This window comes from Macrobrachium nipponense, chromosome 27 (assembly GCF_015104395.2).
Source record: "Macrobrachium nipponense isolate FS-2020 chromosome 27, ASM1510439v2, whole genome shotgun sequence".
Classification (NCBI taxonomy): domain Eukaryota; kingdom Metazoa; phylum Arthropoda; class Malacostraca; order Decapoda; family Palaemonidae; genus Macrobrachium; species Macrobrachium nipponense.
In genome coordinates this window covers 17,655,281-17,682,727 of record NC_087216.1, presented here as the reverse complement: position 1 = coordinate 17,682,727, position 27,447 = coordinate 17,655,281, and the positions used below count along the sequence as shown (strand labels likewise).

The 27,447-nt window shown below is 35.6% G+C and overlaps 3 protein-coding genes across 4 annotated transcripts; all 3 read right to left on the bottom strand.

Moving 5' to 3' along the window:
• Positions 1 to 13,043: 13,043 nt before the first annotated feature.
• Positions 13,044 to 14,125, bottom strand: LOC135200519 (myb-like protein D). The gene is made up of 2 exons (XM_064229171.1): positions 14,111 to 14,125; positions 13,044 to 14,063 (listed from the first exon to the last, which is right to left on the bottom strand). Exons 1-2 carry the CDS (start codon positions 14,123 to 14,125, stop codon positions 13,044 to 13,046), a joined length of 1,035 nt encoding a protein of 344 aa, XP_064085241.1.
• A 121-nt stretch (positions 14,126 to 14,246) lies between these two features.
• LOC135200878 (uncharacterized) lies at positions 14,247 to 26,564 on the bottom strand. Of its 2 annotated transcripts, none has more exons than XM_064229598.1 (4): positions 26,526 to 26,564; positions 15,663 to 15,740; positions 15,409 to 15,542; positions 14,247 to 15,260 (listed from the first exon to the last, which is right to left on the bottom strand). In XM_064229598.1, the coding sequence occupies exons 1-4, from the start codon at positions 26,529 to 26,531 to the stop codon at positions 14,387 to 14,389; spliced, it is 1,092 nt and encodes a 363-aa protein (XP_064085668.1). In that variant the 5' UTR covers positions 26,532 to 26,564; the 3' UTR covers positions 14,247 to 14,386. The 2 variants fall into 2 exon arrangements, with proteins under 2 accessions (XP_064085668.1, XP_064085667.1); XM_064229597.1 differs by lacking the exon at positions 26,526 to 26,564 and adding an exon at positions 16,364 to 16,428.
• LOC135200469 (uncharacterized protein DDB_G0290685-like) lies at positions 22,430 to 26,353 on the bottom strand. Its single transcript, XM_064229125.1, has 4 exons — positions 26,318 to 26,353; positions 25,601 to 25,734; positions 24,961 to 25,451; positions 22,430 to 24,312 (listed from the first exon to the last, which is right to left on the bottom strand). The coding sequence occupies exons 1-4, from the start codon at positions 26,351 to 26,353 to the stop codon at positions 22,934 to 22,936; spliced, it is 2,040 nt and encodes a 679-aa protein (XP_064085195.1). The 3' UTR covers positions 22,430 to 22,933.
• Positions 26,565 to 27,447: the final 883 nt, after the last annotated feature.

The window sequence follows — 27,447 nt, the reverse complement described above, 5'->3', positions numbered from 1 at the left end:
TTAGTTGATAATAATTTCGTCCCCTCATGGGTCAGAATCGGTATAAACTTATAGCCTCACTAGCTCGGATCGGTAACGTCAATGTCGTCTTGATGTCGAGCCTGTCTGCTGGACGATGGTTCGATCCCATGAGGGGACGAAATCATTATAAAATAAAATTTAAAATTATATATATATATATATATATATATATATATATATATATGTTTACTTACATACATACATGTATATACCGGGATTAAAATCTTGGTTAGAAGAAATACCTCTATGCCCTATAATTTCCATAGTCTTAAATTTCACTATTTTAGCTCAATATGTAGATATAACGAAGATAGCTCTCTCTTCCTCAAGATCATCTCTATGCTCTTCAGTTGAATAATATTCCGAAGAATGGTTATGTCTTGTTCCCCTAAGGTCTTCCAGAACCCTGCTGGAATCCAGATGGGACCATTGCTTTTCCATTCTAATTTCCATACATTTTTGTTTCCGTTTCCTTTGCCCATTTGTTGATTCGCACTCCCATGTAGCCTTTGTGTTCTTATGCACCAGTCCTTCAAAATATATGTATCCTGAGCTCTTTCGTTTTTATCTTGATATCATGAAACCATTCGTTGTTTATCCCTATTACTTTCAGTTTAGTGGAAAACCCAAACTGCCTAAGTACGGACTCTGGTTATTCAGTGTCCAACCTTCTCTCAGACTGATAAATCCATCTGTTCATATGCCTTAATTGATGTCTGTGTCTGTCCTTGGCCCTCCTCTCTTTATTCAAATTTTACAAGGTTCATCTTTTTCCTTCTTTGCCTTTCTTTGATCAAGAGGACTCGTTGCCTTCTTAGGGGGGTGAGGGTGAGGAAGGGTACCCTTCTACTGGATTATCACGAGAACTTCACTCCAGCTTCCAAGTAGTACATGACTCAGTAATCATTTGGTTCCTTGAAAATATGTAGAGATGTCTCGAAATGTAACTGAACTCTGTTCACCCCTTTCTTTAGTAGGTTTCGATTTCATAATATATATATATATATATATATATATATATTATATATATATATATATATATATATATATATATATATATATATATATATATGTATATAAATATATATATATATATACACACATATATATATGTAAGTATATATATGTGTGTAACTGAATCACGAAAGTTTGGAACGCGACAAATGCATAAATAAAAAAAAGGTATAAGCCACGAAGGAAAGATAAACAACGGGGTTTTCTGCAAGATTTTTCGTCCTTTACTTAGCAGACAAACTGCCAAGCAAAGGACGTTGAGTCGGATGACTTACAGAAACTCCGTTGTTTATCTTTCTTTCGTGATTTATACCTTTATATTTATATATATATTATTATATATATATATAATATATTAATAATTAATAATATATATATACGCTATACATATATATATATATATATATTATATATATTATTATATTTATTATATAATATTATTATAAATAAAATATTTACTAGATATTACATTTAAATAGAATTACTATTTTATATTTATTATATATCTCTAGATATATATCACTATTATCTATAATTAGTTATTATCATATATATCTATATTAAGATATAGATATAGATTAATATATATAATAATTAATTAATAATATATATATCTATAATATATTATATTAGATATATAATATTTATATTTCTATATCATATATATTATTATAAGAATATATAGTAGATATATATATTTATATTTATTATATTAATTATAAATATTATAAATATAATATTTTATTATATATTAGATATATATTAGGATTATAATATAAGATATATATACATTTAACTATATATATTATATATATTATATCGATTATATTATTTATAATAAGTTATATAATATATATACATGCAATCAATATATATATCATATATATTATATATATACCTCTATATATTCTATAAGTATATATATACTAATATATATTATTATTAAATATTTAGATATTCATCCTTACCCATATATTGCTATATAGTACGTATATATATATTATTATACATGATATATCATCTAAATATATATAAATCGTATATATATACTAATCTTATAATATATATATAGATACTATATAGATTATGATATATATAAATATTATTATATATAATCTATGCACTATATATAATCTATTAAACTAACACAAGCTAGTGAAATCAATTCAAATTCAAAAGTACTAAACTTCGTTAGCCCACCTTCACCTGTATCTCCACATTATAAATTAATTGAAATCCGTAGGTTAATTTTTTTCAAAGAGAAGCTGGTTAGCTTATTAAACTTCAATCTAGTGAAAATTATCTGTTGAAGGGCGAAGAATAGATAAATAAAGGTTCCATTGAGGAACTCTGCTCACATCGGTCATTGAAATTTGCCGTCTTACAAACGATCTTTTTTGTGACTTCTTCTCCTCTCTGCATGTCTGTCCCCAGAGTTTTTGGTCTTTGGCACAACCTACCTTAAGTGTATTTTGTATTGCTATTGATCACTCTACACCATCAGAGTAGTATTTCAAAAGATATCTTCTAACTTCACCTCCTTGTTTCCATTTGTCCATTCTTAATTGGATGAAGATTAGTCTTTCTTACTACTTATATTACCAGAGGAAATGTGTAAGTGATTACATAATAAAAATATGGAATGTTATTCCATATATATAAAAGACTAAAACTAAAGAGGTCAACGAGATTGCTTGCAGGAATGTGATCAGGCCAGAGACGCTAAGATGACCTATACAATAAAGTAGGCTAATGTGACGTGCCGTCACCTGTGGTCATTCATTTGTTTTGGAAACATTAGTCCAAGCTTCCTGCTTGAGACAACTACCGCGACCTATAATTCAAACGGCCTACGTGATTGGTAATGTGTCTCATTTGTATGTATGTTCATATGTTCGAGCTACTGTCTGCTTCCTTTATGTCTTGTAACCGAGATGGTAGTCAGAAGAGAGTGGAATTAGCCATCATTGTTGGCAGAAGCGATCAAGCCATCGTCATTAGAAGACCTGTACAAAATTCCTCTGAACTTCATCATGTAATCCCAGAGAATATAAGTATTTATTTATACTTCGTGTTTTCTACTAGAACCTCACATCAGAAAGAAGATACTTACTTCGTTCGTTATCATGAAACCCCAAGACACTCTAATGAGTATGGAAGTGCATAACCAACCGACTTAGCGTAAGATTATCGCAAGTCTAACATTATCTTATAGGGCGCCTTATTATACAAGGCAACAGCCCTAATATTGGTGGCAGGCTACTAGAAGAACTCTACAACGCCTTCCGAAGAAAAACCAGAATAATGAATAATGTATCATATCAGAAGTCAACGACGACGAAAGCAAGATATTCTTCAAGCAACTTAGTATCATCGTTTAGTGAGCGACTTCAGAAAACAACAAGAACTCTTCAACGTCTTCCGAAGAATAACGAATAATGTATCATATCAGAAGTTCAACGACGGCGAAAGCAACAGATTCTTCAAGCAACTTAGTATCATCGTTTAGTGAGCGACTTCAGAAAACAACAAGAACTCTTCAACGTCTTCTGAAGAATAACGAATAATGTATCATATCAGAAATCAACGACGACGAAAGCAAGAGATTCTTCAAGCAACTTAGTATCATCGTTTAGTGAGCGTTTCCAGCACTTCAAGAAATAAACTGAACGCGTCTTCAGCATCGGATCTTCAAGGAATCGAATCATCCAACAAACAAACAAAGCGCACGAGGGAAACTCAAGCCAAAAAACCAGGTCATCCGCTAAATGGAGAAGGAGGGCCAAGGGCACATTGTTATCGGAATACCATGACTTCCCACAAAATCAAGCTAAGTACAATTTTTTTATTCATTGGAGTAACTTTGAGTGTTTCCTTTACAGGTCGAATTTTCTTTATTCCTGTGGCTGAAGTTACGAGACATTCTTAATCTTACTTTTTTACAGAAATTATTTACATCATTGGGATTTCGCTACTGCGAGTTTTTATCTTTGAGTTTCTGTTTCCAGAAGTTCTCCTGAAATGTCATAATCATATACTGTGTTAATTTTATCATTATGGGTGATTATTAATCCTTTACGTAACAAATCATATTAAACAGTGAATATGCGTTTACGGAGTGGACGTCTGTATTATACAGATGCATGGATAGGGTCGTTAGGCACAGTAGTAATAAGAAAACACACAAAAACAAGTGGAACACCCGAACAAATCTAGATAAATTAGAGGTAACACTATTTCAGGTCAGGACAATAAAATGCTCCTGTGCAAGGTCCCAGTCGCAGTTTCAGCTTTTAGTTATGCGTAAAATATCGAACCTCAGTGACTCAACTTAACCTTAAAAATACGGCTGGATTGCAAGGAATAACATGTCTATAAAAAACTTTCATTAGGCTAAATGCGCTGACCAGGATCCCTCACCATTACAAATTTTAGTAAAGAATGAAGTAAACAACAGCAAGCACAAACAGTTAATATTGAATGCAGTAGAGATAACTTGTCTTAATAGTAATCGCTCAATTCCTAATAGTTCGTCATTCATACGTTCGTTGCTTTATACGTAACCAACAACAGAATGCTAAAAGCACACAATACGTTGCCGATGGTAAACAGTAGCCCTAAATATCAGAATCAAACAAATCATGCTTATGCAAACTTGGTTACTGTGTCATCTAGTCAACGGTCAGGGTCAGTTAAATCTGCCGAGTGTTCAAAGCATAGCACATTCCACATAAGCGACTTCAGTGGAGAGGGAGAGCGATGTTGGAAAAATTAAAAAGGAATTTTCCTATGCATCACACGACTGTGTGATGCATAATCAGAGCAGGTTCTCGTTTTTTTTAATACATAAGTTATTATAAGTAGTGGTGGATTAAGCCCGACTGTATGCGCCGTAAAAATTAGAATATCTTGTTTTTATGCCTTTAGTCCACGTAATATCCTGTATTTACGGACTCACTGTCTGTTGTTCGAACTTCCTTAATGAGAAGTCCGGATAAGCGAGCTCTTACAGATACCTCTATAGTTATAAAAAACATTGATCTGTATCTAGCGTAAATGTAAGATATCCATCTATGTGTATACAAAACATTACCTTACGTCCTGCCAAATAAGGCGTGTTTATCAAAGGAAAATTCTATAAACCTTCAAACATATTAAAATCAGTTTTGAACAAAAAGAGACAGTTAATCAAATAATAAATTATATAGAGGAACAAATCATTTGTCTCATAAATCGTGATATTTTCAACGACCCAACAGAATTCTCCCACAACCGCAGTCACAGTTTGCACGCAAAAATCTCAAGACGCATGCACCCTCGAATGTCTTAGTGCGTGTAAAAAGACTTTGCTGGGATCTGAAATTTTAATCCTTCCCGACACTCTGAAATATAACGATTTCCGCGAACAAAGCCCTAGACATGGTTGACTCGCAGCAACAAGTTAAATCTAGTGATCCACAAACCTATACATATTGTGGATACGGAAGTTATAAATATCGCATTTTTTATTGTTGCTAAAATTTACACGCCCAATCAGTCGTAGATGAATTTCTCTTATACTCTACCTAAAGTAATATCCGTAAAGTCATTCAAGCAGAGGTGATTCAGCAGAAATTTTTTTTTTTTATCTTTTATCTGAATACCAGGAAGTTTCTCCACTAGCGAGTGATCTCTGGGGAAAACAGATGTCATTTAACAAAAAATACGGTCCTAGGACAAACATAAAGCTATATACGTACCTTCGTATAGACTCCCAATGAAATTTCAAAATAGAGATAAATGACGAAGTTGAAAAATGTTAGTAATAGGAGTCATTAGGAAATCAAATAAGCCCATATAATTTTCCCTCAAACGTCATGCCATAAAAGATCGGACTTGGCGTATCTGCATAGATTTCTGTCGCTTAAACAAGGAAACGACTCCCGATAGTTTCCAGTGCCATGTACCGATGACATCTTATCTCTGTTAGGTTAGAATAAATTTTTCACCAGCTTGGACTTACTTAAAGGCTTTTACCAGATACCATTACCGAAGTGATTGTACCTCATACACCGTTTTCAGCACACTCAGGGGACATTATCAATTTTTACGTATGCCTCCGGATTACGTTGCGCCCCAATTACAATATAGTGTTTGGAGACTTTTAGGGGATACCCAACATGCCTATTGGTTGGTCTTGTAATCTTTTCTAATACCTTAGAAGTACATTCACATAAACTAGACCTAGTGCTACAGAGACAAAGACAAATAATCTCAGAGTAAAATATCTAAATGTGAGTTTTAAAAAACCGAACATGTTTATCTAGGTTTTATGTGTCTAGTCAAGGTCTTAAAGTAGTCCATGGTAAGGTGTCGGCTATTCATAACTTCCGGTACCTATTAACATAAAAAGGGGATACAGCACTTTTGCGCTGTAGTGGGTATTAAAATCGTATGTAAATATGTAACTCTTCAATCATGACAGCTCCTTTAACAGATCTTACGAAGAAGGGCGTAGATTTATTATAGTCTAAAAAGCATCAACAGGCGTTCGATATCTTAAAAGCGGAATAATGCAGCTCACCTAACTTAAAAAATCCCTGATTTAAATAAGGAATTTTTTTTTATTTCAACAGACGCCTCAGACCAAGGGGTAAGAGGGGTACTACTTCAGCAATATGATAAACAGTTCTTCCCTATAGCTTTTTATTCACGTAAACTAAAGCCCTCTGAAAGTAAATATGCAGTAATAGGCAAGGAAGGGCTAGGTATCGTTAACTCACTAGTACATTTTAAGTTCATAATCTACGGCTATCCTGATAAAATACTTACTGACCATAAAGTCCCATACAGAGTTTTTTCAAAGGCTTTAAACACAGTCCCAAAGGAACTCGTTGGCATATGATCATTCAGGTCTTTGGAGCCAAGTTAAGATATCTACCTGGGAAAGCAAATATCATAGCTGACGCATTATCCCGCAATCCCGCACCATACTGCAAAGAACCATTAATTGGACTAAAAGATATACGAGGGGGGACCCAAAAGTAACCGAAATTGTGTCATAGAATTTTATTCAGTTATTGTTACATGTTTACAGTCTTATCACCTTCAAAGTATTCTCCATTTGAAGCAATGCACTTATCCAGACGTGTTTTCCACTGTTGAAAGCAATTCTGGAACTCTTGTGAAGTTATGGCTTTTAATGACTCCGTCGTTTTCTTCTGAACCTCTTCAACGTCTGCAAAACGTTCCCCTTTGAGGGCTTTCTTCATTCGGGGGAACAAAAAGAAGTCACAGGGAGCAAGATCGGGTGAATAGGGAGGGTGGGTAAGTGGGGTCATGCCATTCTTGGTCAGAAACTGTCTCACACTCAAGGCAGTGTGCGCTGGTGCACTGTCGTGAGACGGAAACGCCCCGACCTGTGGCAAAGTGGAGGGTGGTGGCTTCATCACGACAATGCACCAGCGCACACCGCCTTGAGTGTGAGACAGTTTCTGACCAAGAATGGCATGACCCCACTTACCCACCCTCCCTATTCACCCGATCTTGCTCCCTGTGACTTCTTTTTGTTCCCCCGAATGAAGAAAGCCCTCAAAGGGGAACGTTTTGCAGACGTTGAAGAGGTTCAGAAGAAAACGACGGAGTCATTAAAAGCCATAACTTCACAAGAGTTCCAGAATTGCTTTCAACAGTGGAAAACACGTCTGGATAAGTGCATTGCTTCAAATGGAGAATACTTTGAAGGTGATAAGACTGTAAACATGTAACAATAACTGAATAAAATTCTATGACACAATTTCGGTTACTTTTGGGTCCCCCCTCGTAGAAACATCTGTGCCTATTGTTAAAACCGTATCTAAACAAGAAAATTCATTAACCCAAGAGATCGCGACCATTGAATATCTGGGTTGGAGCGCAGAACTGTTACAAACTGAACAAAACAAGGGCCAGCAGCTAAGCAAAACAATAAACACTTCGAATAGAAACAGGGTCAGCAGCTAAGCAAAACAATAAACACTTCGAACGGAAACAAGGGTCAGCAGCCAAGCAAAACAATAAACACTTCGAACGGAAACCCTAAAGCAAAGTATATTCAAAGTATGTGTATCAGAATTATGTAATCAAATGTAATATTATATGTAGGTCCGTGACGAGGAAAACCCAAAGAACACAGCAGGTGACTAACGACCAGGTAGTAGTAATAATCTCTTTCATACCAATCGTCCTAAACTGGTTGCATTCCGTCATCCAGGGTTCTCTATTATGTCACAGAAAGCCAAATCACTGTTTTGCTGGCCTACAATGCTTACAGATATAAAAAGCACATAACTAATTGTAACACGTGTCATGAAAACAAGGGATACACTAAGACACCTGTCAGTTTAAGGGCCTATCCCGTGCCAAATCAATCAATGAAAGAATACACGTAGAATCATTAACAGAGTTACGAGTCTGACAGAGGAAATAAACACTTCTTAGTGTTAATAGTTCCTTGACACATATAGAATTAATAGCACTAAAAACAAACACCGCAATTGAGTGCGCTAGGAATATTTATGAGTGCTAAATCAGTAAACATGGAATTCAACACATAATAATAATCTGACTAGGGTGGTGTAAATCAATAATAATCTCCTTAACTCGTTGTGTGAATTCCTTTCCATTAAGAAAACCAATACTATATTTTATCACCCAGAGTCAATAGGTTTGGTAGAACGGATAAATAAAAGTGTCAAGTCTTACGAGTTACAACTCGTGATATTGGATCCGAACTGGATTATAGCGGTTCTCGCGGTTTTAAATACCTTTATCATTCATATCTTGTATCTATAGAATTGATACCGCAAGTAGCCTTATACGGTACGCCGCTAGAACACTTTCCACATATCAAGCCACCATTAATTTAATAAATATATATATATTAAAAAAAAAATTATATAAATAAATAATTATACAAAATAAAATAAATATGGATACAAGTGGAGTCGATATAATACACTCTGTAAGAAGTCAGAAGGGTTACAAAGTATAATAAAAAAGGAATCACGATAAAATCAATAAGCAAAACGTAACCATAGGTTAATTAAATATCCAAATATATATGCGTAAAGATTTGAACTCTAACTTAACGCTTTAGTAATGACAAATAAGCTAAAAGTTCAAACACATATCAAAACCTACTGACATATTGTCTGTCCCAGTGATTTATATTCGTAGTCAATGAAAAATAAATAAATAAATAAATAAATAAATAGATAAATAAATAAATAAATAAAATAAAAAAATAAAAGAGATTTTACAGTCAGGAAGTCTAGAAGTGAAAATGTATATCTATGGAATAATCCTATATGGATCTTAGAGGGCAAACAATATATATAGAATTTGTATGGAAACCTCTTTTCATTAGTTTGAATAAGGAATATCTAATTTAACATAATTACATTTATTTACAATCATGCAGATTTCCAACATGAAACTAATATATTGTTCAATTTTGGTACTGTTTTTTTCAGACATTCTTCTCGTGTGGGTCGAGTATTAAAACAAAAAATACCCAATTTTATACTAAAGTCATATTTATTACAGCAAGTAACGTAACTCTTAGCTGGCTGAGAGCAATCTCCTGCCAGGTGACGACGTCATCAGTTCTGAAGGTGCATGACGCGTTGCCAGATCAGCATTGTTCCTTTTAACCTCAATAAACCGCTTGCAAAGCAGGTTGGCTGGAGAGAGGAATGCTTAGCTCATGAACTTCACATGTGGTTCATAGGTCATGATGACATACATAGCCATAACCTATTCTTATCCGTGTGTGCAATGCAACTTTAGTTAAGGACTTGCGATTGTTTTAAAATTAATGAACAAAATAAGCAAATAGAATTTCTATAACATCAAAATGAACTAATTTTTTCTGAACCTCATAGACAATTAGAGTCAATAATTCAGCTTATGACATTGGTAAATGGACATTTAGAAGTATCAAGTCATGGATATGAAATATTTACTTGCAACATTAGCCTATTACAATTCAAGTAAATCACATTCCTGGGAAAATGTCACATTTTCTTGAAAAACCCAAAGTTTATATAAAAATTAGTTACATAGTGGGTTCTTTCGTTGCATCTCCTGCCTATTAATAAAGTTTTAAAAATTAACCTCAGAGGATGCGCGCGAGAAATTTGAATATGAAACTTTTGTTAGGGGCACATAGGATCGGATTTTATCACAACTTAATTTCGGTAAGCATTGAGAAATACAGAATCATGATTAATATTCTCTTTGACTCTTATGTTGCCTGGCAATCTTACAAATAGCTCCGTTTTCCACTTCTTTGTCTAGTAACTTACTACCAGTAATATCAAATTTTCTTTGGGATTCATATTGATATCTGTTTATTTTTTATAATTATGGATATTTTACAGTCATCATAGACCTGGATAGGTTCACTCATTGTTAATGCCATGGATAAAAAAGTTTGTACAGCTGACTCTTTTGAATTCCATAAAATATCAGCGAATTCATGTGGGTTAAGTCTGGTTCTAAATGGCTTTCTCCCTCCCATATTTGATGTTGTCTGAAATTACTTTGCCCTTGTGACAAGTATAATTTCACTTGCAGGCTGATTAATGGAACCTGGTTACAGTATCCTGCAGTACGAGAGTTTCACATCGCAACTTCAAATAAAAAAAAATCGTTGGTCGCTGCGGACGACTACAGTCAAGTAACAACCGCCTACAATGTGAAAGGAATAAGCACCATCATAAGTGAACAAGCTTATTTCATGGACTTCTTCGACCGACACCCGTATCCCCTCGTTAACCTCGTTTTAATGCGGAATGCTCCGGCGGCTGTCGGAAATCGACTACAAAAGGGACATACTTCCGACAATTACGACCAGAAGGATATTCAATTCTACGTTGCTGGCGAAGGACTCGTGCTGGGGATGATTTTATTCATCGCAAACGTATTCGTGTGGCTTAGGATGCAGAGAACAAGTATGAGGCCGAAATAGAACGTTGGACCCGCCAGGCAATTTTCCCCTTGTTTTAACCATTTGGAATTGGCCATTTCATTTGGCTATAGGTGGTTGTCTGGAACTGTGTAATGGACGAAAAGTTGTTCGAACGCTAGTTAAATGTGTAGTAGTATAACCTCGGTCATATATCCTATATATAAAGTATCATGTATCCTATATATAAATGATCATAAATAACAGAGTCGAAATATATCTTTGCGTGTACGCACTAGGAATCTATTTATAAATGATCATAAATAACAGAGTCGAAATATATCTTTGCGTGTACGCACTAGGAATCTATTAAAGTGCACATATATTAATCATAATTATATGAATCCATATACATATGTATAAATAAATCAGGTAGCCTATAATCAATCTGTTACCTTTTATCTTACCAATAACTGCAGATATATAACAGTTAGCATAAAAATCAACGAATCAATCAGCATAAACATTAATAATTTTTATCAATTCATATATGAATTTTTTTCAGTTAAAATATGATTTTTATCATGTTAATCCTTACCCTATGCAATTATCAGAGTACATTAGTATTTTCTGTAGCATATGTATCCTAAAAGAGATGAAGTGAAAAACTGTATCAGTATATATCACGTGTTCACTATTATTTACGAATATCATCATATGCATATTATGTTTTATATCTTATTACTTGAATCTGTATTTGTGTACAACATGAATTTTTTTTTACTTATAAGTATTTTGTATATATCTATATATATTCACATAGTGTCTGTATCACACTCCTATAAGTCAAATGCAAGTCAAGCTTGAGTAATATTCAGTGGTTGGTTTTGGTAGCTGACCGAGCTTTTACGTAAGTGATTACATAATAAAAATATGGAATGTTATTCCATATATATAAAAGACTAAAAGTAAAGAGGTCAACCAGATTGCTTGCAGGAATGTGATCAGGCCAGAGACGCTAAGATGATGTATACAGTAAAGTAGGCTAAGGTGACGTGCCGTCACCTGTGGTCATTCATTTGTTTTGAAACATTAGTCAAAGCTTCCTGCTTGAGACAACTACCGCGACCTATAATTCAAACAGCCTACGTGATTGGTAATGTGTCTCATTTGTATGTATGTTCATATGTTCGAGCTACTGTCTGCTTCCTTTATGACTTGTAACCGAGATGGTAGTCAGAAGAGAGTGGAATTAGCCATCATCGTTGGCAGAAGAGATCAAGCCATCGTCATTAGAAGACCTGTACAAAATTCCTCTGAACTTCATCATATAATCTCAAAGAATATAGGTATTTTTTTTATACTTCGTGTTTTATACCAGAACCTCACATCAGAAAGAAGATACTTACTTCGTTCGTTTTCATGAAACCCCAAGACACTCCAATGAGTATGGAAGTGCATAACCAACCGACTTAGCGTAAGATTATCGCAAGTCTAACATTACCTTATAGGGCGCCTTATTATACAAGGCAACAGCCCTAATAAATGTATCCTTTCAGATTCAGAAAAAGGAGAATTATATTTATGAAGCAGTTATAATTGACTATTATTCGAAATACTGTTAAAAAAGATTAATATCATACACATTTACTGTTTTTCACAACCTTTGAGAGGTTTTTCAACCCACTTAATTGTTATAACAAATGTGCCATAACCAATCACATGCGGCTTCTGAAATCTTGTTACAGTAGTGGATGATTTATCTGAGTAACCCAGCGGTATCTGTCAACAATTACTGAGTCTAGATTTTGCTAAATTATGGACAAACCATATTGCTTTAGCTCAAACTCTGCCATTATATAGGCCAACAACAGATGATATCACAATCAGTTTCTAAAGCATTTTTGCTTGCAACAGATTTGATAAAGGTAAATCAAGTACAAGTTGCCGTATGGCAATTTTTATTAACTGCAAGTCAAGCAAGTAACAAATAATTGTCTTATTGGATACATCAAATTCATTAAAACTAAGATATCACAATGAGAGTGGGTTAGAAAGCACGTGGGTGGAGAGAGTTCGATCAGTTCTTGAAACTGTGTTTATGACTAGCTAACACAACAGACACACCCCTGCCATTACTGTCATTTGTGTATTGTGTGTTATCAAAACTGGTAGAATCAGAATTGACAGTAACTCCAGACGACAACTCTCCTCCAGACCCAACAGTAGAGGATAATGTGTCTACAACTCCATTGTTAGTGATTTCTCCATCAAAGCTTACGTTGCCTCCAAAGCCTTGATCTTGGAAATTCTGAGATCCGGTGAAATCTTGAGCTTGGGAAGAGTGTACTGCATCACCAAGCCCTTTGTTTAGGCAATTTTTTCCGTTAACAAGTGCTGAACCTCTGTTGGAGTCTTGATTGAAGGTTGTTTGAGAAAGAGTGGAGTCTGTGTTCAGGAAATTTTGGTTTTCACGAAAATCTTGGTTTTGAAGATTCTGTTGGCTGTTGAAGCCTTGTCCCTGGAGGTTTTGAGAGTTGCTAGCCCCCAAGTTTTGCGTTCCTCTACCAAATGCTTGACTCTGGGTCTGAGAATTAATATCTCCATCAAAACCAGAGTTTGGATTATCTTGCAAATTACTGAACTCTTGGTTCTGGAAGTTCTGGACATCACTTAATTCTTGGTTTTGGAAATTCTGAGCACTGTTGAATGATTGGCCTTGAGGACTCTGTTCTGCATCAAATCCTTGATTTTGGAGGCTTTGCAAGTTACTTAATCCAAGAGTCTGTGAATTCTGGAAGTTGTTGGAGGCTTGGTTTTGTGGTTTTTGAGAGCTGCTCAAACCTTGGGTCTGGAAGTTCTGTGAACTGCTCACGTCTCGGTTTCCAGAAGGTTGTTGACCTTCAAAGGTTTCGTTTTGTTGGCCAGTAATACCTTGATTCTGATTTTGGTTCTGAATCTGTGTGTTGCTAGAACCTTGGAGTGAAGAATCTCTGCTGTTTCCATATCTTTGGCTTTTTGTCTGGAGGTTGTTAAGTGACTGCTGGATTCCTTGATGGTTAGCACCTCTTTGGGAGTTCCCAAATCTCTGGCTACCACTCTGGAAGCTGGTCAATGACTGTTTATTTCCTTGATTGTTAGCACCACTTTGAGAGCTTCCATATCTCTGGCTAACACTCTGGAAGCTGGTCAATGGCTGTTGAGTTCCTTGAATATTAGCACTACCTTGGGAGTTCCCAAATCTCTGGCTACCACTCTGGAAGCTGGTCAGTGGCTGTTGAGTTCCTTGAATATTAGCACTACCTTGGGAGTTCCCAAATCTCTGGCTACCACTCTGGAGGCTGGTCAATGGCTGTTGAGTTCCTTGAATATTAGCACTACCTTCAGAGTTCCCAAATCTCTGGCTACCACTCTGGAAGCTGGTCAATGGCTGTTGCTTTCCTTGAATATTAGCACTACCTTGGAGTTCCCAAATCTCTGGCTACCACTCTGGAAGCTGGTCAATGGCTGTTGAGTTCCTTGAATATTAGCACTACCTTGAGAGTTCCCAAATCTCTGGCTACCACTCTGGAAGCTGGTCAATGGCTGTTGCTTTCCTTGAATATTAGCACCACCTAGGGAGTTACCAAATCTCTGGCTACCACTCTGGAGGCTGGTCAATGGCTGTTGCTTTCCTTGAATATTAGCACTACCTTGGGAGTTACCAAATCTCTGGCTACCGCTCTGGAAGCTAGTCAATGTCTGTCGAGTTCCTTGAATATTAGCACCACCTAGGGAGTTCCCAAATCTCTGGCTACCACTCTGGAAGCTAGTCAATGTCTGTTGAGTTCCTTGAATATTAGCACCACCTTGGGAGTTACCAAATCTCTGGCTACCACTCTGGAAGTTGGTTAATGACCGTTGATTTCCTTGATTATTAGCACTACCTTGGATGTTCCCAAATCTCTGGCTACCGCTCTGGAAGCTGGTCAATGGCTGTTGCTTTCCTTGAATATTAGCACCACCTTGGGAGTTACCAAATCTCTGGCCACCACCTTGGACATTCGAGAATCTCTGGCTACCACTCTGGAGGCTGGCCAATGATTGTTGATTTCCAGAGGTGCTTGTGGCCCCATATCTTTGGTTTCCAGCCTGGAAACTGTTAAAAGATTGTTGATTTCCAAAGTTGCTGAGACTGCCTTGTGAAGATCCAGATCCTTGTAAGCTATTGGTATAATAAGTAGCAACATCCTCTCTTGGTTCTTCACTGACAACTGCTTGGTATCCGGACATGCCGTCAACGGTGTAGCGAATCACCCTGTGGTTAAATAGAAATCATGTCAGTGTTCTGACTTTGACTAGTTTTAATATGCGTAGATGTGTGAAAAGTCGGTTATAGCTTTACTCTAAAAAGACATAAGTATTTGCCTTTAATATCAATCATTTATAGTATACTGCTACTGTACCTGTATAACCCATTTGGTTGGAGCCACCTGTACTCTCCTTCAGTCAGACCAGAAGGCGAAACAATTTCCTTGTGCTCTTTCTGATCCCCTGTGTCTCCAGCGTTCACGCCGTAGGCAAAGCTGTACGGCACGGCCTGGGAAAAATGAGAAAAATAACATTTGATAAATAAGCAAGGGCCTTAACCTCCACGTAGTTATATGCATAAATTATGCGGATAATGTAGTTGAAAAGGTACACTTCAAGATTGCAATACCTGCTGGTTAGTGGAGTCCAGCTGTGGAGAAGCTGCTACTAAAGCAACAGTCCCCAAGAACAGGATCAGTATGTTGGCCTGAGAAAGAGAGTTCTGTCAAAAAATTGTGATAAAAAATTTCTGTTTAACTATCAAAATGTACTGCCTTGCATTTCAGTATTCTGAGAAGTCTGGATATATATTTCTAAAGCATCACACTGTTAGTATGTTTTTTTTATTTTTATATTTTATGTTAGTTTGTTTTCGTTTTTTACTTTTTTAAAGCAACATACTGTTAGTCTGTACCATTGTCTAGCCATAGAACCTATTGCCTGCTTTTGCCTAAAACATTTTCACGAAATTAGAGTTAAAAGTGAACTTCTTAATAATCCTGATGTGATGTGTATTTTAGTTGATTTCTTGAATATAGCACCTTTCGTTGAAAAGAAGAAAAAATCAAAGAGTAGGGAAATTAAACTAATCTATCCGAGCCTATCAAAAAAAGTTACGAAGTACCACCAAATTAGGACAAATATATTCCACTCTTCATTTTCATTCAGTCTTCTTCATCTCCTTATCACCCATCCTCCAGCTCTCTAACTGACTGAAAAAGAAGACTTTGAAACTACTTGATAAGATTCTTCCTTGTGACGTCGCACACACTTCACCAAGAACCAGCAAACTCTTTCCGAAACAATTTTTCTTTTTTGTTGTTATTTTACCTCCATTTTGCACGTTGCTGGACCTCAGAAGCCACTGGTGATTCCTGCAGTCTGCCAACCTCTTTTTATAGGTATTTATTGTCTCTTGCTGTGCTTTCTAGGCGTCCTTGAAAGGGCGTTGCTCTTGCCTTATGAATCCTTCTTGCCGGAGTAGTATTACGTATGCGACCAGTTGTGCGTTTTTACTTGGATTCTGAATCACCCATCAAAGCTTTCGAAAAAGTGATAGATTTTTCTTTTGCGGCGGATTAGGTGTGGCTTAAGGGGCTTTTACTGATTTCTGAAATCATTCCGTTTCTCCTCCGTTTACTTAGGGTTATTAGTTAGTTAGCCATCATTCGTTGAAAAGGGAGAGAGACAAGAACTTTACCAAATTTGAATTTATTAGCGAGAAACATCTTTTACATATCATCACACCAAGAGACGATCTCAAAAGGTTAATATCACAAGGATTTTTTGGGGTAACAAATGTTCTTCTAGTTACGATACTATTGTATGACTTCAAAATTGCCTAACAACCTCTAGAGGGCTGTCCAAGACAAAGCAGATGGTTCAACATCATGATAAATTCATTGAAAACATTTTCGAATCATTGAAATCCTTTTTTTTTTTAAGTAAGTTTTCCAACCATAAATTCTTACAATTTATAAGCATAGTTATAAATGGTAAGAATTTATTTTATCTTATGCTTACGTACATCTATTCATTTCTTGAATTGAGGTAGACCTATTGTTACTCTGACAATGTGGTTGTCAACCTTTTTTTCGTCCTCCGTTGCTGAAATAGATATATATGTATATATAATATATATATATATAGATATATATATATATATATATTTATATATAATATATATATATAAGTATATATATTATATTATATATATATATATAATGTTCATGAATTCCTGTTCATAGTCTTTCTTTTATTTCCATTAACTGATAATGAGCCCGGCATATACAACTTTGTGATATTGTTTCCAATATTTTCAACACTTCCTTCAACCCTCAAGACTGAAGCCTTCAAGCGACAAACAAAAACTGCTAATAAGTTGTCGAATTCATTCCAAATCTGACAACTGGTTAACCATTCACTTATGATCTGCTTCAAGTCTACACCAGATTCACAATTGAACCTCGCCCCATATATAGATAAATACAGCCTAGACAAATAATAATCCAAAATCTAGATAAGAAAAAAAAACTCGCAGTTCAGAAAAATCAAGATAAATGTTGTTTACAGATTAAAGTAGTTCTCCGTTGATCGTCAAGCTCCAAATTATATATATATATATATATATATATATATATTATATATATATATATATATATATATATATATATATGCTTGATGATAAATAACAGTGCCAATTCCAGGAAGAACATTCTTTATTAAACGAGCTTTCGAGGTTTAAAACCTCATCTTCAGGCTGAAAAAATGACAAGGATGAGAAATCACTAAAAATTACATTAAAATGAATTGGCTTATTAAAAGCTTCAGTAAAAACATAAAATAAAGCGAACATCACATACAAACTAAAAATTACGAAAAAACTACAACAAAACGCAAAACATACAAAAACAGAAATAAAAATGAAAATAATATGAAAGGTAAACAAACTACACTCAAAAATAAAATGGCTAACGACTCACTTTGTGTACCTACTATGAAACTATATGATAGCTAGTTGAATACCGGACGAGTTGTTGTTCAATTCCGGTTTCATTTTCTTAATAAACAGCGACTCTGAAATTAAAAGGTCCAGTCTATTTGAGCAAAAAGACAGTACTCTAAAATCTAGGTGAGTGAAAGGATGGTCCTTTGCTAAACTGTGTTCCCTTATGGCAGAAAAAGGTGGTTTAGAAAGAGGAAACCTAGTTCTAACGGAAAGACCTCTGTGTTCCAAAATTCTGTGTCTAAGCCAGCGGGAACTGGATCCCACGTATCGCAGACCACAATGCAAACAGGTAAACAAGTAAACGACACTCGAATTAAGGTCCACAGGAAGAGCAGGCTTCTCCCTCAAAAGTGATCCTACAGTAAAAGGCTTAGTAAAAATAAATCTGAAACAAACTTGAGGAAAACTGTGCTTAAGTATTTCTTGTAACTTTTTTCGTACCAAGTAGCTACTATGACCAAGGAAAGGCAATTTAATATACTTTACATCTTTACTATCAGTACTGTACACCGGTCTGGGACAAAATTTCTCATCTAGAAAATTTTTCAGAACTTTGTAAAAGACAAATACGGGATAAGAATTTTCGGAAAAATAATTCTGGAGGAAGACCATGTCTTGATGAAATAAATTAAAATCACAATAGACATTGTAAGCTCTATTTATCATAGTTCGTATTGAATTAATTTTAAACAACTTTGGTGAAAAACTAAGATAATTTAATCCCAAGCCAGTAAAAGTACTTTTCCTATAAACGGAAGTCTCAAATTTACCTCTATTTCTGTGTTCCTGAACATCTAAAAATGACAACATATTATCCTGTTCTGTCTCACAAGTAAAAGTAATATTAGGATGACGAGAATTAAAATATTCAAAAAATAAATCCACGTGTGAACGTTCCTTAAACACAAGGAGAAAGTGTCATCCACGTACCTACGATAATACAAGGGTTTGAAAGCAACAGGGCATTCAGACATCCAAATCCTTTCACAATAACCCATGAAACAATCTGCATATACAGGTCCAAGGGAATTTCCCATAGCAACTCCATCTATTTCATTATATAATTTACCATCAAAAGTAAAAATGCCATCAGTTGTAGCCAATTGTAATAATTTTCGCAAATCTACTTTACCAAGTCCAAAAGTTGTTATGTAGTTTTCACATATATTATTAAGAATAATGTCAGTAGTTTCTTTTAATGGGATATTCGTGAAAAGAGAGGTTACATCAAAACTAGCCATTACAACATCTTGGTTAAAATCGAAAGAACACAATTCTTTGACAAACTTGGAAGAATTTGGGACATTAAACTCACTAAAAGATAGAGGTTTTAAAACTGGAACCAGAAACTTTGACAAGTAATAGTTAAAAGTGCCAATTGAGGATATAATGGGTCTCAATGGGTTTCCTATTTTATGAACCTTAGGTAGACCATACATGTAACCGGGCTTTGACCCTGAAACAAATAAATAACTATAGGTAACTTCCCCAATCTTATCTTTCAAACTTCTTAGCATCCCATTTAATTTGTCTTCTAATTTCAAAATGTGACTCGCAATATCTACATTTAACAACCTAAATTTTGTATTGTCTGAGAGTATTTCATTCATTTTATCTAAATAATCAGACATATTCATCAATACAACACCCTTACCTTTATCTGGCTTTGTAATAACAATACTATCATCGTTCTTAAGATTGCGTAAAATATTGATTCTGTCTTTATTTAACTGATTGTCACCCTCCTTTCTAAGATTAAAATTTTGAAAGGTCTCATTTGCAATTACAGAAATTTTGTTAAAAATAGAAATAAGGGTTTCACTACCACAAATGTCACAGTTTCTTAAAGTTGAACACAGTTTTTCAAAACTTAAAAAGTACTTAAAGAAATTGAATTTCATGGGTGTCAAGGCAAACTCAAGACCAAGAGAAAGAACATACTTTTCCTCTTTTGTTAAATTTCTGTTAGAAAGATTAAAAATTACTTTACTACTATCTATCGTAGGTACGTGGATGACACTTTCCTTGTGTTTAAGGAACGTTCACACGTGGATTTATTTTTTGAATATTTAAATTCTCGTCATCCTAATATTACTTTTACTTGTGAGACAAAACACGATAATATGTTGTCATTTTTAGATGTTCAGGTACACAGAAATAGAGGTAAATTTGAGACTTCCGTTTATAGGAAAAGTACTTTTACTGGCTTGGGATTAAATTATCCTAGTTTTTCACCAAAGTTGTTTAAAATTAATTCAATACGTACTATGATAAATAGAGCTTACAATGTCTGTTGTGATTTTAATTTATTTCATCAAGACATGGTCTTCCTCCAGAATTATTTTTCCGAAAATTCTTATCCCGTATTTGTCTTTTACAAAGTTCTGAAAAATTTTCTAGATGAGAAATTTTGTCCCAGACCGGTGTACAGTACTGCTAGTAAAGATGTAAAGTATATTAAATTGCCTTTCCTTGGTCATAGTAGCTACTTGGTACGAAAAAAGTTACAAGAAATACTTAAGCACAGTTTTCCTCAAGTTTGTTTCAGATTTGTTTTTACTAACCCTTTTACTGTAGGATCATTTTTGAGGGAGAAGCCTGCTCTTCCTGTGGACCTTAATTCGAGTGTCGTTTACTTGTTTACCTGTTCGCAGTGTGGTCTGCGATACGTGGGATCCAATTCCCGCTGGCTTAGACACAGAATTTTGGAACACAGAGGTCTTTCCGTTAGAACTAGGTTTCCTCTTTCTAAACCACCTTTTTCTGCCATAAGGGAACACAGTTTAGCAAAGGACCATCCTTTCACTCACCTAGATTTTAGAGTACTGTCTTTTTGCTCAAATAGACTGGACCTTTTAATTTCAGAGTCGCTGTTTATTAAGAAAATGAAACCGGAATTGAACAACAACTCGTCCGGTATTCAACTAGCTATCATATAGTTTCATAGTAGGTACACAAATTGGGTCGTTAGCCATTTTATTTTTGAGTGTAGTTTGTTTACCTTTCATATTACTTTCATTTTTATTTCTGTTTTTGTATGTTTTGTGTTTTGTTGTAGTTTTTTCGTAATTTTTAGTTTGTATGTGATGTTCGTTTTATTTTATGTTTTTACTGAAGTTTTTAATAAGACAATTCATTTTAATGTAATTTTTAGTGATTTCTCATCCTTGTCATTTTTTCAGCCTGAAGATGAGGTTTTAAACCTCGTAAGCTCGTTTAATAAAGAATGTTCTTCCTGGTCTTGGCACTGTTATTTATCATCAAGCTGAGATTTCCAAGTAGCCGCCCAATTACTGAGACTATATATATATATATATATATATATATATATATATATATATATATATATATATATATAGTATATATATATATAGATATACATATATATCTATATATATCTATATATATATAAAATGGATGTATGTATAAAAATTAATATAGATATTATATATATCTATATCTCTCTCTCTCTCTCTCTCTCTCTCTCTCTATATATATAGTATATATATATATCTAATATTAGATATATATTATATAACTCATACATATATATATATATATATATATATAGATATATATATAATGTATATATGTAAGTATATATATGTGTGTAACTGAATCACGAAAGTTTGGAACGCGAAAAATGCATAGATAAAGGTATAAGCCACGAAGGAAAGATAAACAACGGGGTTTCTGCAAGATTTTTCGATTCAATGTCCATTACTTAGCAGACAAACTGCTAAGCAAAGGACGTTGAGTCGGATGATCTTACAGAAACTCCGTTGTTTATCTTTCTTTCGTGGTTTATACCTTTATATATATATATATATATATTATATATATATATATATATATATATATATAATATATATATATATATATATATATATATAAACTAACACAAGCACAGTGAATCAATTCAAAAGCTACTAAACTTCGTTAGCCCACCTTCACCTGTATCTCCACATTATAAATTCATTGAAATCCGTGGGTTAATTTTTTCAAAGAGAAGCTGGTTAGCTTATTAAACTTCAATCTAGTGTAAATTATCTGTTGATGGGCGAAGAATAGATAAATAAAGGTTCCATTAAGGAACTCTGCTCACATCGGTCATTGAAATTTGCCATCTTACAAACGATCTTTTTTGTGACTTCTTCTCCTCTCTGCATCTCTGTCCCCAGAGTTTTTGGTCTTTGGCACAACCTACCTTAAGCGTATTTTGTATTGCTATTGATCACTCTACACCGTCAGAGTAGTATTTCAAAAGATATCTTCTAACTTCACCTCCTTGTTTCCATTTGTCCATTCTTAATTGGATGAAGATTAGTCTTTCTAGCCACTTATATTACCAGAGGAAATGTAATCTTTCAGATTCAGAAAAAGGAGAATTATATTTATGAAGCAGTTATAATTGACTATTATTCGAAATACTGTTAAGAAAGATTAATATCATACACAATTACTATTTTTCACAGCCTTTGAGAGGTTTTTCAACCCACTTAATTGTTATAACAAATGTGCCATAACCAATCACATGCGGCTTCTGAAATCTTGTTACAGTAGTAGATGATTTATCTGAGTAACCCAGCGGTATCTGTCAGCAATTACTGAGTCTAGATTTTGCTAAATTATGGACAAACCGTATTGCTTTAGCTCAAACTCTGCCATTATATAGGCCAACGACAGATGATATCACAATCAGTTTATAAAGCATTTTTGCTTGCAACAGATTTGATAAAGGTAAATCAAGTACAAGTTGTCGTATGGCGATTTTTATTAACTGCAAGTCAAGCAAGTAACAAATAATTGTCTTATTGGATACATCAAATTCATTAAAACTAAGATATCACAATGAGAGTGGGTTAGAAAGCAAGTGGGTGGAGAGAGTTTGATCAGTTCTTGAAACTGTGGTTATGACTAGCTAACACAACAGACACACCCCTGTCATTACTACCATTTGTGTATTGTGTGTTATCAAAACTGGTAGAATCAGAATTGACAGTAACTCCGGACGACAACTCTCCTCCAGACCCAACAGAAGAGGATAATGTGTCTACAACTCCACTGTTAGTGATTTCTCCACCAAAGCTTACGTTGCCTCCAAAGCCTTGATCTTGGAAATTCTGAGATCCGGTGAAATCTTGAGCTTGGGAAGAGTGTACTGCATCACCAAGCCCTTTGTCTAGGCAATTTTTTCCGTTAACAAGTGCTGAACCTCTGTTGGAGTCTTGATTGAAGGTTGTTTGAGAAAGAGTGGAGTCTGTGTTCAGGAAATTTTGGTTTTCACGAAAGTCTTGGTTTTGAAGATTCTGTTGGCTGTTGAAGCCTTGTCCCTGGATGTTTTGAGAGTTGCTAGCCCCCAAGTTTTGCGTTCCTCTACCAAATGCTTGACTCTGGGTCTGAGAATTAATATCTCCATCAAAACCAGAGTTTGGATTATCTTGCAAATTACTGAACTCTTGGTTCTGGAAGTTCTGGACATCACTTAATTCTTGGTTTTGGAAATTCTGAGCACTGTTGAATGATTGGCCTTGAGGACTCTGTTCTGCATCAAATCCTTGATTTTGGAGGCTTTGCAAGTTACTTAATCCAAGAGTCTGTGAATTCTGGAAGTTGTTGGAGGCTTGGTTTTGTGGTTTTTGAGAGCTGCTCAAACCTTGGGTCTGGAAGTTCTGTGAACTGCTCACGTCTCGGTTTCCAAAAGTTTGTTGACCTTCAAGGGTTTCGTTTTGTTGGCCAGCAATACCTTGATTCTGATTTTGGTTCTGAATCTGTGTGTTGCTAGAACCTTGGAGTGAAGAATCTCTGCTGTTTCCATATCTTTGGCTTTTTGTCTGGAGGTTGTTAAGTGACTGCTGGATTCCTTGACGGTTAGCACCTCTTTGGGAGTTCCCAAATCTCTGGCTACCACTCTGGAAGCTGGTCAATGACTGTTGATTTCCTTGACTGTTAGCACTACCTTGGGAATTCTCGAATCTTTGGTCATTACCCTGGAAGCTGGTTAATATCTGTTGATTTGCTTGATTATTAGCAACTCCTTGGGTGTTTCCATGTCTTTGGCTACCACTCTGGAAGCTGGTCAATGGCTGTTGCTTTCCTTGAATATTAGCACTACCTTGGGAGTTCCCAAATCTTTGACTACCACTCTGGAAGCTGGTCAATGGCTGTTGCTTTCCTTGAATATTAGCACTACCTTGGGAGTTACCAAATCTTTGACTACCACTCTGGAATCTGGTCAATGGCTGTTGCTTTCCTTGAATATTAGCACTTCCTTGGGAGTTACCAAATCTCTGGCTACCACTCTGGTGGCTGGTCAATTGGCTTTGGGAGAGTTCCTTGAATATAGTTTCACTACCTTGGGAGTTTTTACCAAATCTCTGGCTACCACTCTGGAGCTGTCAATGCTGTTGAGTTCCTTCCTTGATATTATTCACTACCTTGGGAGTTACCCAAAATCTCTGGGCTACACTCTGGAGGTCTGTCAATGGCTGTGAATTTCTTGAATATTAGCACTACAAATTGGGACGTTGTTTCCAAATCTCTGGCTAGCCACTCTGGAATCTGGTCAATGGCTTGTTGCTTTACCTTGAATATTAGCACTACCTGGGAGTTAGCCAAATCTTTGGCTACCACTCTGGGAATCACTGGTCAATGTCACCTGTTGCTTTCCTTGCCAATGTTAGACTACCTTGGTTAGTTCCCAAATCTTTGACTACCCACTGTGGAAGCTTGCGGTCAGGCTGTTGCTTTCCTTGAATATTGCACTACCTGGGAGTTCCCAAATCTTTGAATACCACTCTGGAAGCTGGTCAATGGCTGTTGCTTTCCTTGAATATAGCACTACCTTGGGAGTTCATCTTTTTCAATCCACTCTGGAAGCTGGTCAATGGCTGTTGCTTTCCTTGAATATTAGCACTACCTTGGGAGTTCCCAAATCTTTGACTACCACTCTGGAAGCTGGTCAATGGCTGTTGCTTTCCTTGAATATTAGCACTACCTTGGGGAGTTGCCCAATCTTTGGTACTCTTGGAAGTGTCAAGGCGTTGAGTTCCTTGAATATTAGCACCACCTAAGGAGCTCACAAATCTCTGTCCACCACTCTGGAAACTGGTTAATAACTGTTGATTTCCTTGACTGTTAGCACCACCTTGGACATTCGCGAATCTCTGGCTACCACTCTGAAAGCTGGCCAATGACTGTTGATTTCCAGAGGTGCTTGTGGCCCCAAATCTTTGATTTCCAGCCTGGAAACTGTTAAAAGACTGTTGATTTCCAAAGTTGCTGAGACTGCCTTGTGAAGATCCAGATTCTTGTAAGCTGTTGGTATAATAAGTAGCAACATCCTCTCTTGGTTCTTCACTGACAACTGCTTGGTATCCAGACGTGCCGTCAACGGTGTAGCGAATCACCCTGTGGTTGAATAGAAATCATGTCAGCATCCTGACTTTGACTAGTGGGTCATATGCGTTGATGTGTGAAAAGTCGGTTATAGATTTACTATAAAAAGACATAAGTATTTGCCTTTAATATTAATCATTTATAGTATACTGCTACTATACCTGTATAACCCATTTGGTTGGAGCCACCTGTACTCTCCTTCTGTCAGACCAGAGGGCGAAACGGTTTCCTTGTGCTCTTTCCGATCCCCTGTGTCTCCAGCGTTCACACCGTAGGCAAAGCTGTACGGCACGGCCTGGGGAAAATGAGAAAAATAACATTTGATAAATAAGCAAGGGCCTTAACCTCCGTGTAATTATATGCATAAATTATAAGGATAATGCAGCTGCAAAGGTGCACTTCAAGATTACAATACCTGCTGGTTAGTGGAGTCCAGCTGTGGAGAAGCTGCTACTAAAGGCAACAGTCCCCAGAAACAGGATCAGCATGTTGGTCTGGAAAAGAGAGTTCTGTAAAAATATTGTAATAAAAGATTTCTCTCTAATTATCAAAATGTACTGCCTTGCTTTTCAGTATTCTGAGAAGTCTGGATAAATTTTTCTAAAGCAACACACTGTTAGTATGCGTTATTTTTATATTTAATGTTAGTATGTTTTTTTTTTTTAAGCAACTATTAGTCTGTACCTTTGTCTAGCCATAGAACCTGTTGCCTGCTGTTACCTAAAACATTATCACGAAATTAGAGTTAAAAGTGAACTTCCTAATAATCCTGATGTGATATGTATTTTAGTTGATTTCTCGTTGAAAAGAAGAAAAAATCCTGAAGTAGTGAAACTAAACTAATTTATCCGAGCCAATCAACAGAAGTTACGAAGTACCAGCAAATTAGGACAAATATTTTCCACTCTCTTCATTTTCACCCAGTCTTCTTCAACTCCTTATCACCCATCCCACACCTCTCTAACTGACTGAAAAATAAGAAATTGATACTACTTGATAAGATTCTTCCTTGTGACGTCGCACACACTTCACCAAGAACCAGCAAACTCTTTCCAAAACAATTTTTCTTTTTTGTTGTTATTTTACCTCCATTGTGCACGTTGCTGGACCTCAGAAGCCACTGGTGATTCCTGCAGTCTGCCAACCTCTTTTTATATGTATTTATTGTCTCTTGCTGTGCTTTCTAGGCGTCCTTGAAAGGGCGTTGCTCTTGCCTTAAGAATCCTTCTTGTCGGAGTAGTATTACTTATGCGACCAGTTGTGCGTTGTTACCTGGATTCTGAATCACCCATCAAAGCTTCCGAAAAGTGATAGATTTTTGTTTTTCTGAGGGGGCTTTTACTGATTTTTCATTCCGTTTCTCCTCCTTTTACTTAGGGTTGGTAGTTAATTAGCCATCAATCGTTGAAAAGGGAGAGACAAGATGGATTCGAGACAACGATCAAGAATTTCAACACAGTCTACAAGACAGGTTTATTTCCTTTTGATACTCAAAATATTATAGTTTTTTACTCCGCTCTTCGTCGACATCCAAGAAAGACCGTTTATTCCAACCGGGAGTTATTACGTTGGCAGATGTTTAACGCGATCGTTAATCAAGAGTTTATCAGGAATTGGTTACTGATAGACACGAGGAATTAAGTCTCCAGCTTGGTGATGATGATATAGGAGTTGCAATTTTGCAACCTCACGTTGCACGTAAATGAAGTTAATTGGCCATTTGCTACGTTAAAGAGACAAAATAGTTAGGGAACAACAATCGTTTTTCTTATGTACACAGTGTTGTGGGTTTCAAAAGGGGGAGAGAGAGAGAGAGAGAGAGAGAGAGAGAGAGAGAGAGAGAGAGATAATATAATTTACCTAGATGATATTAAGGATATATTTTTTTAGGTAAGATGTATTTTGAAAGTAAATAAAAAAAATGATCGCTCACACACAAAAGACGAAAACTCTGCAAAGTGGGAAAACAATTAATCTTAAACAGGAAGTTATTACTAAGCCTTAGATA

Excerpts from the sequence above, each read along its gene's own strand:
- LOC135200469 (XM_064229125.1), bottom strand. The coding sequence starts at position 26,353 with ATGAAGAGAGTGGAAAATATTTGTCCTAATTTGCTG. Across the intron at positions 25,452-25,600 it reads CAACCAAATGGGTTATACAG|GGTGATTCGCTACACCGTTG; the intron begins GTATAGTAGCAG and ends ATTCAACCACAG. Across the intron at positions 24,313-24,960 it reads AAGATTTGGGAACTCCCAAG|GAAGTGCTAATATTCAAGGA; the intron begins GTAGTGCTAATA and ends GTAACTCCCAAG.
- LOC135200878 (XM_064229598.1), bottom strand. Across the intron at positions 15,543-15,662 it reads TGGACTCCACTAACCAGCAG|GCCGTGCCGTACAGCTTTGC; the intron begins GTATTGCAATCT and ends CATTTTTCCCAG. Across the intron at positions 15,261-15,408 it reads CAACCAAATGGGTTATACAG|GGTGATTCGCTACACCGTTG; the intron begins GTACAGTAGCAG and ends ATTTAACCACAG.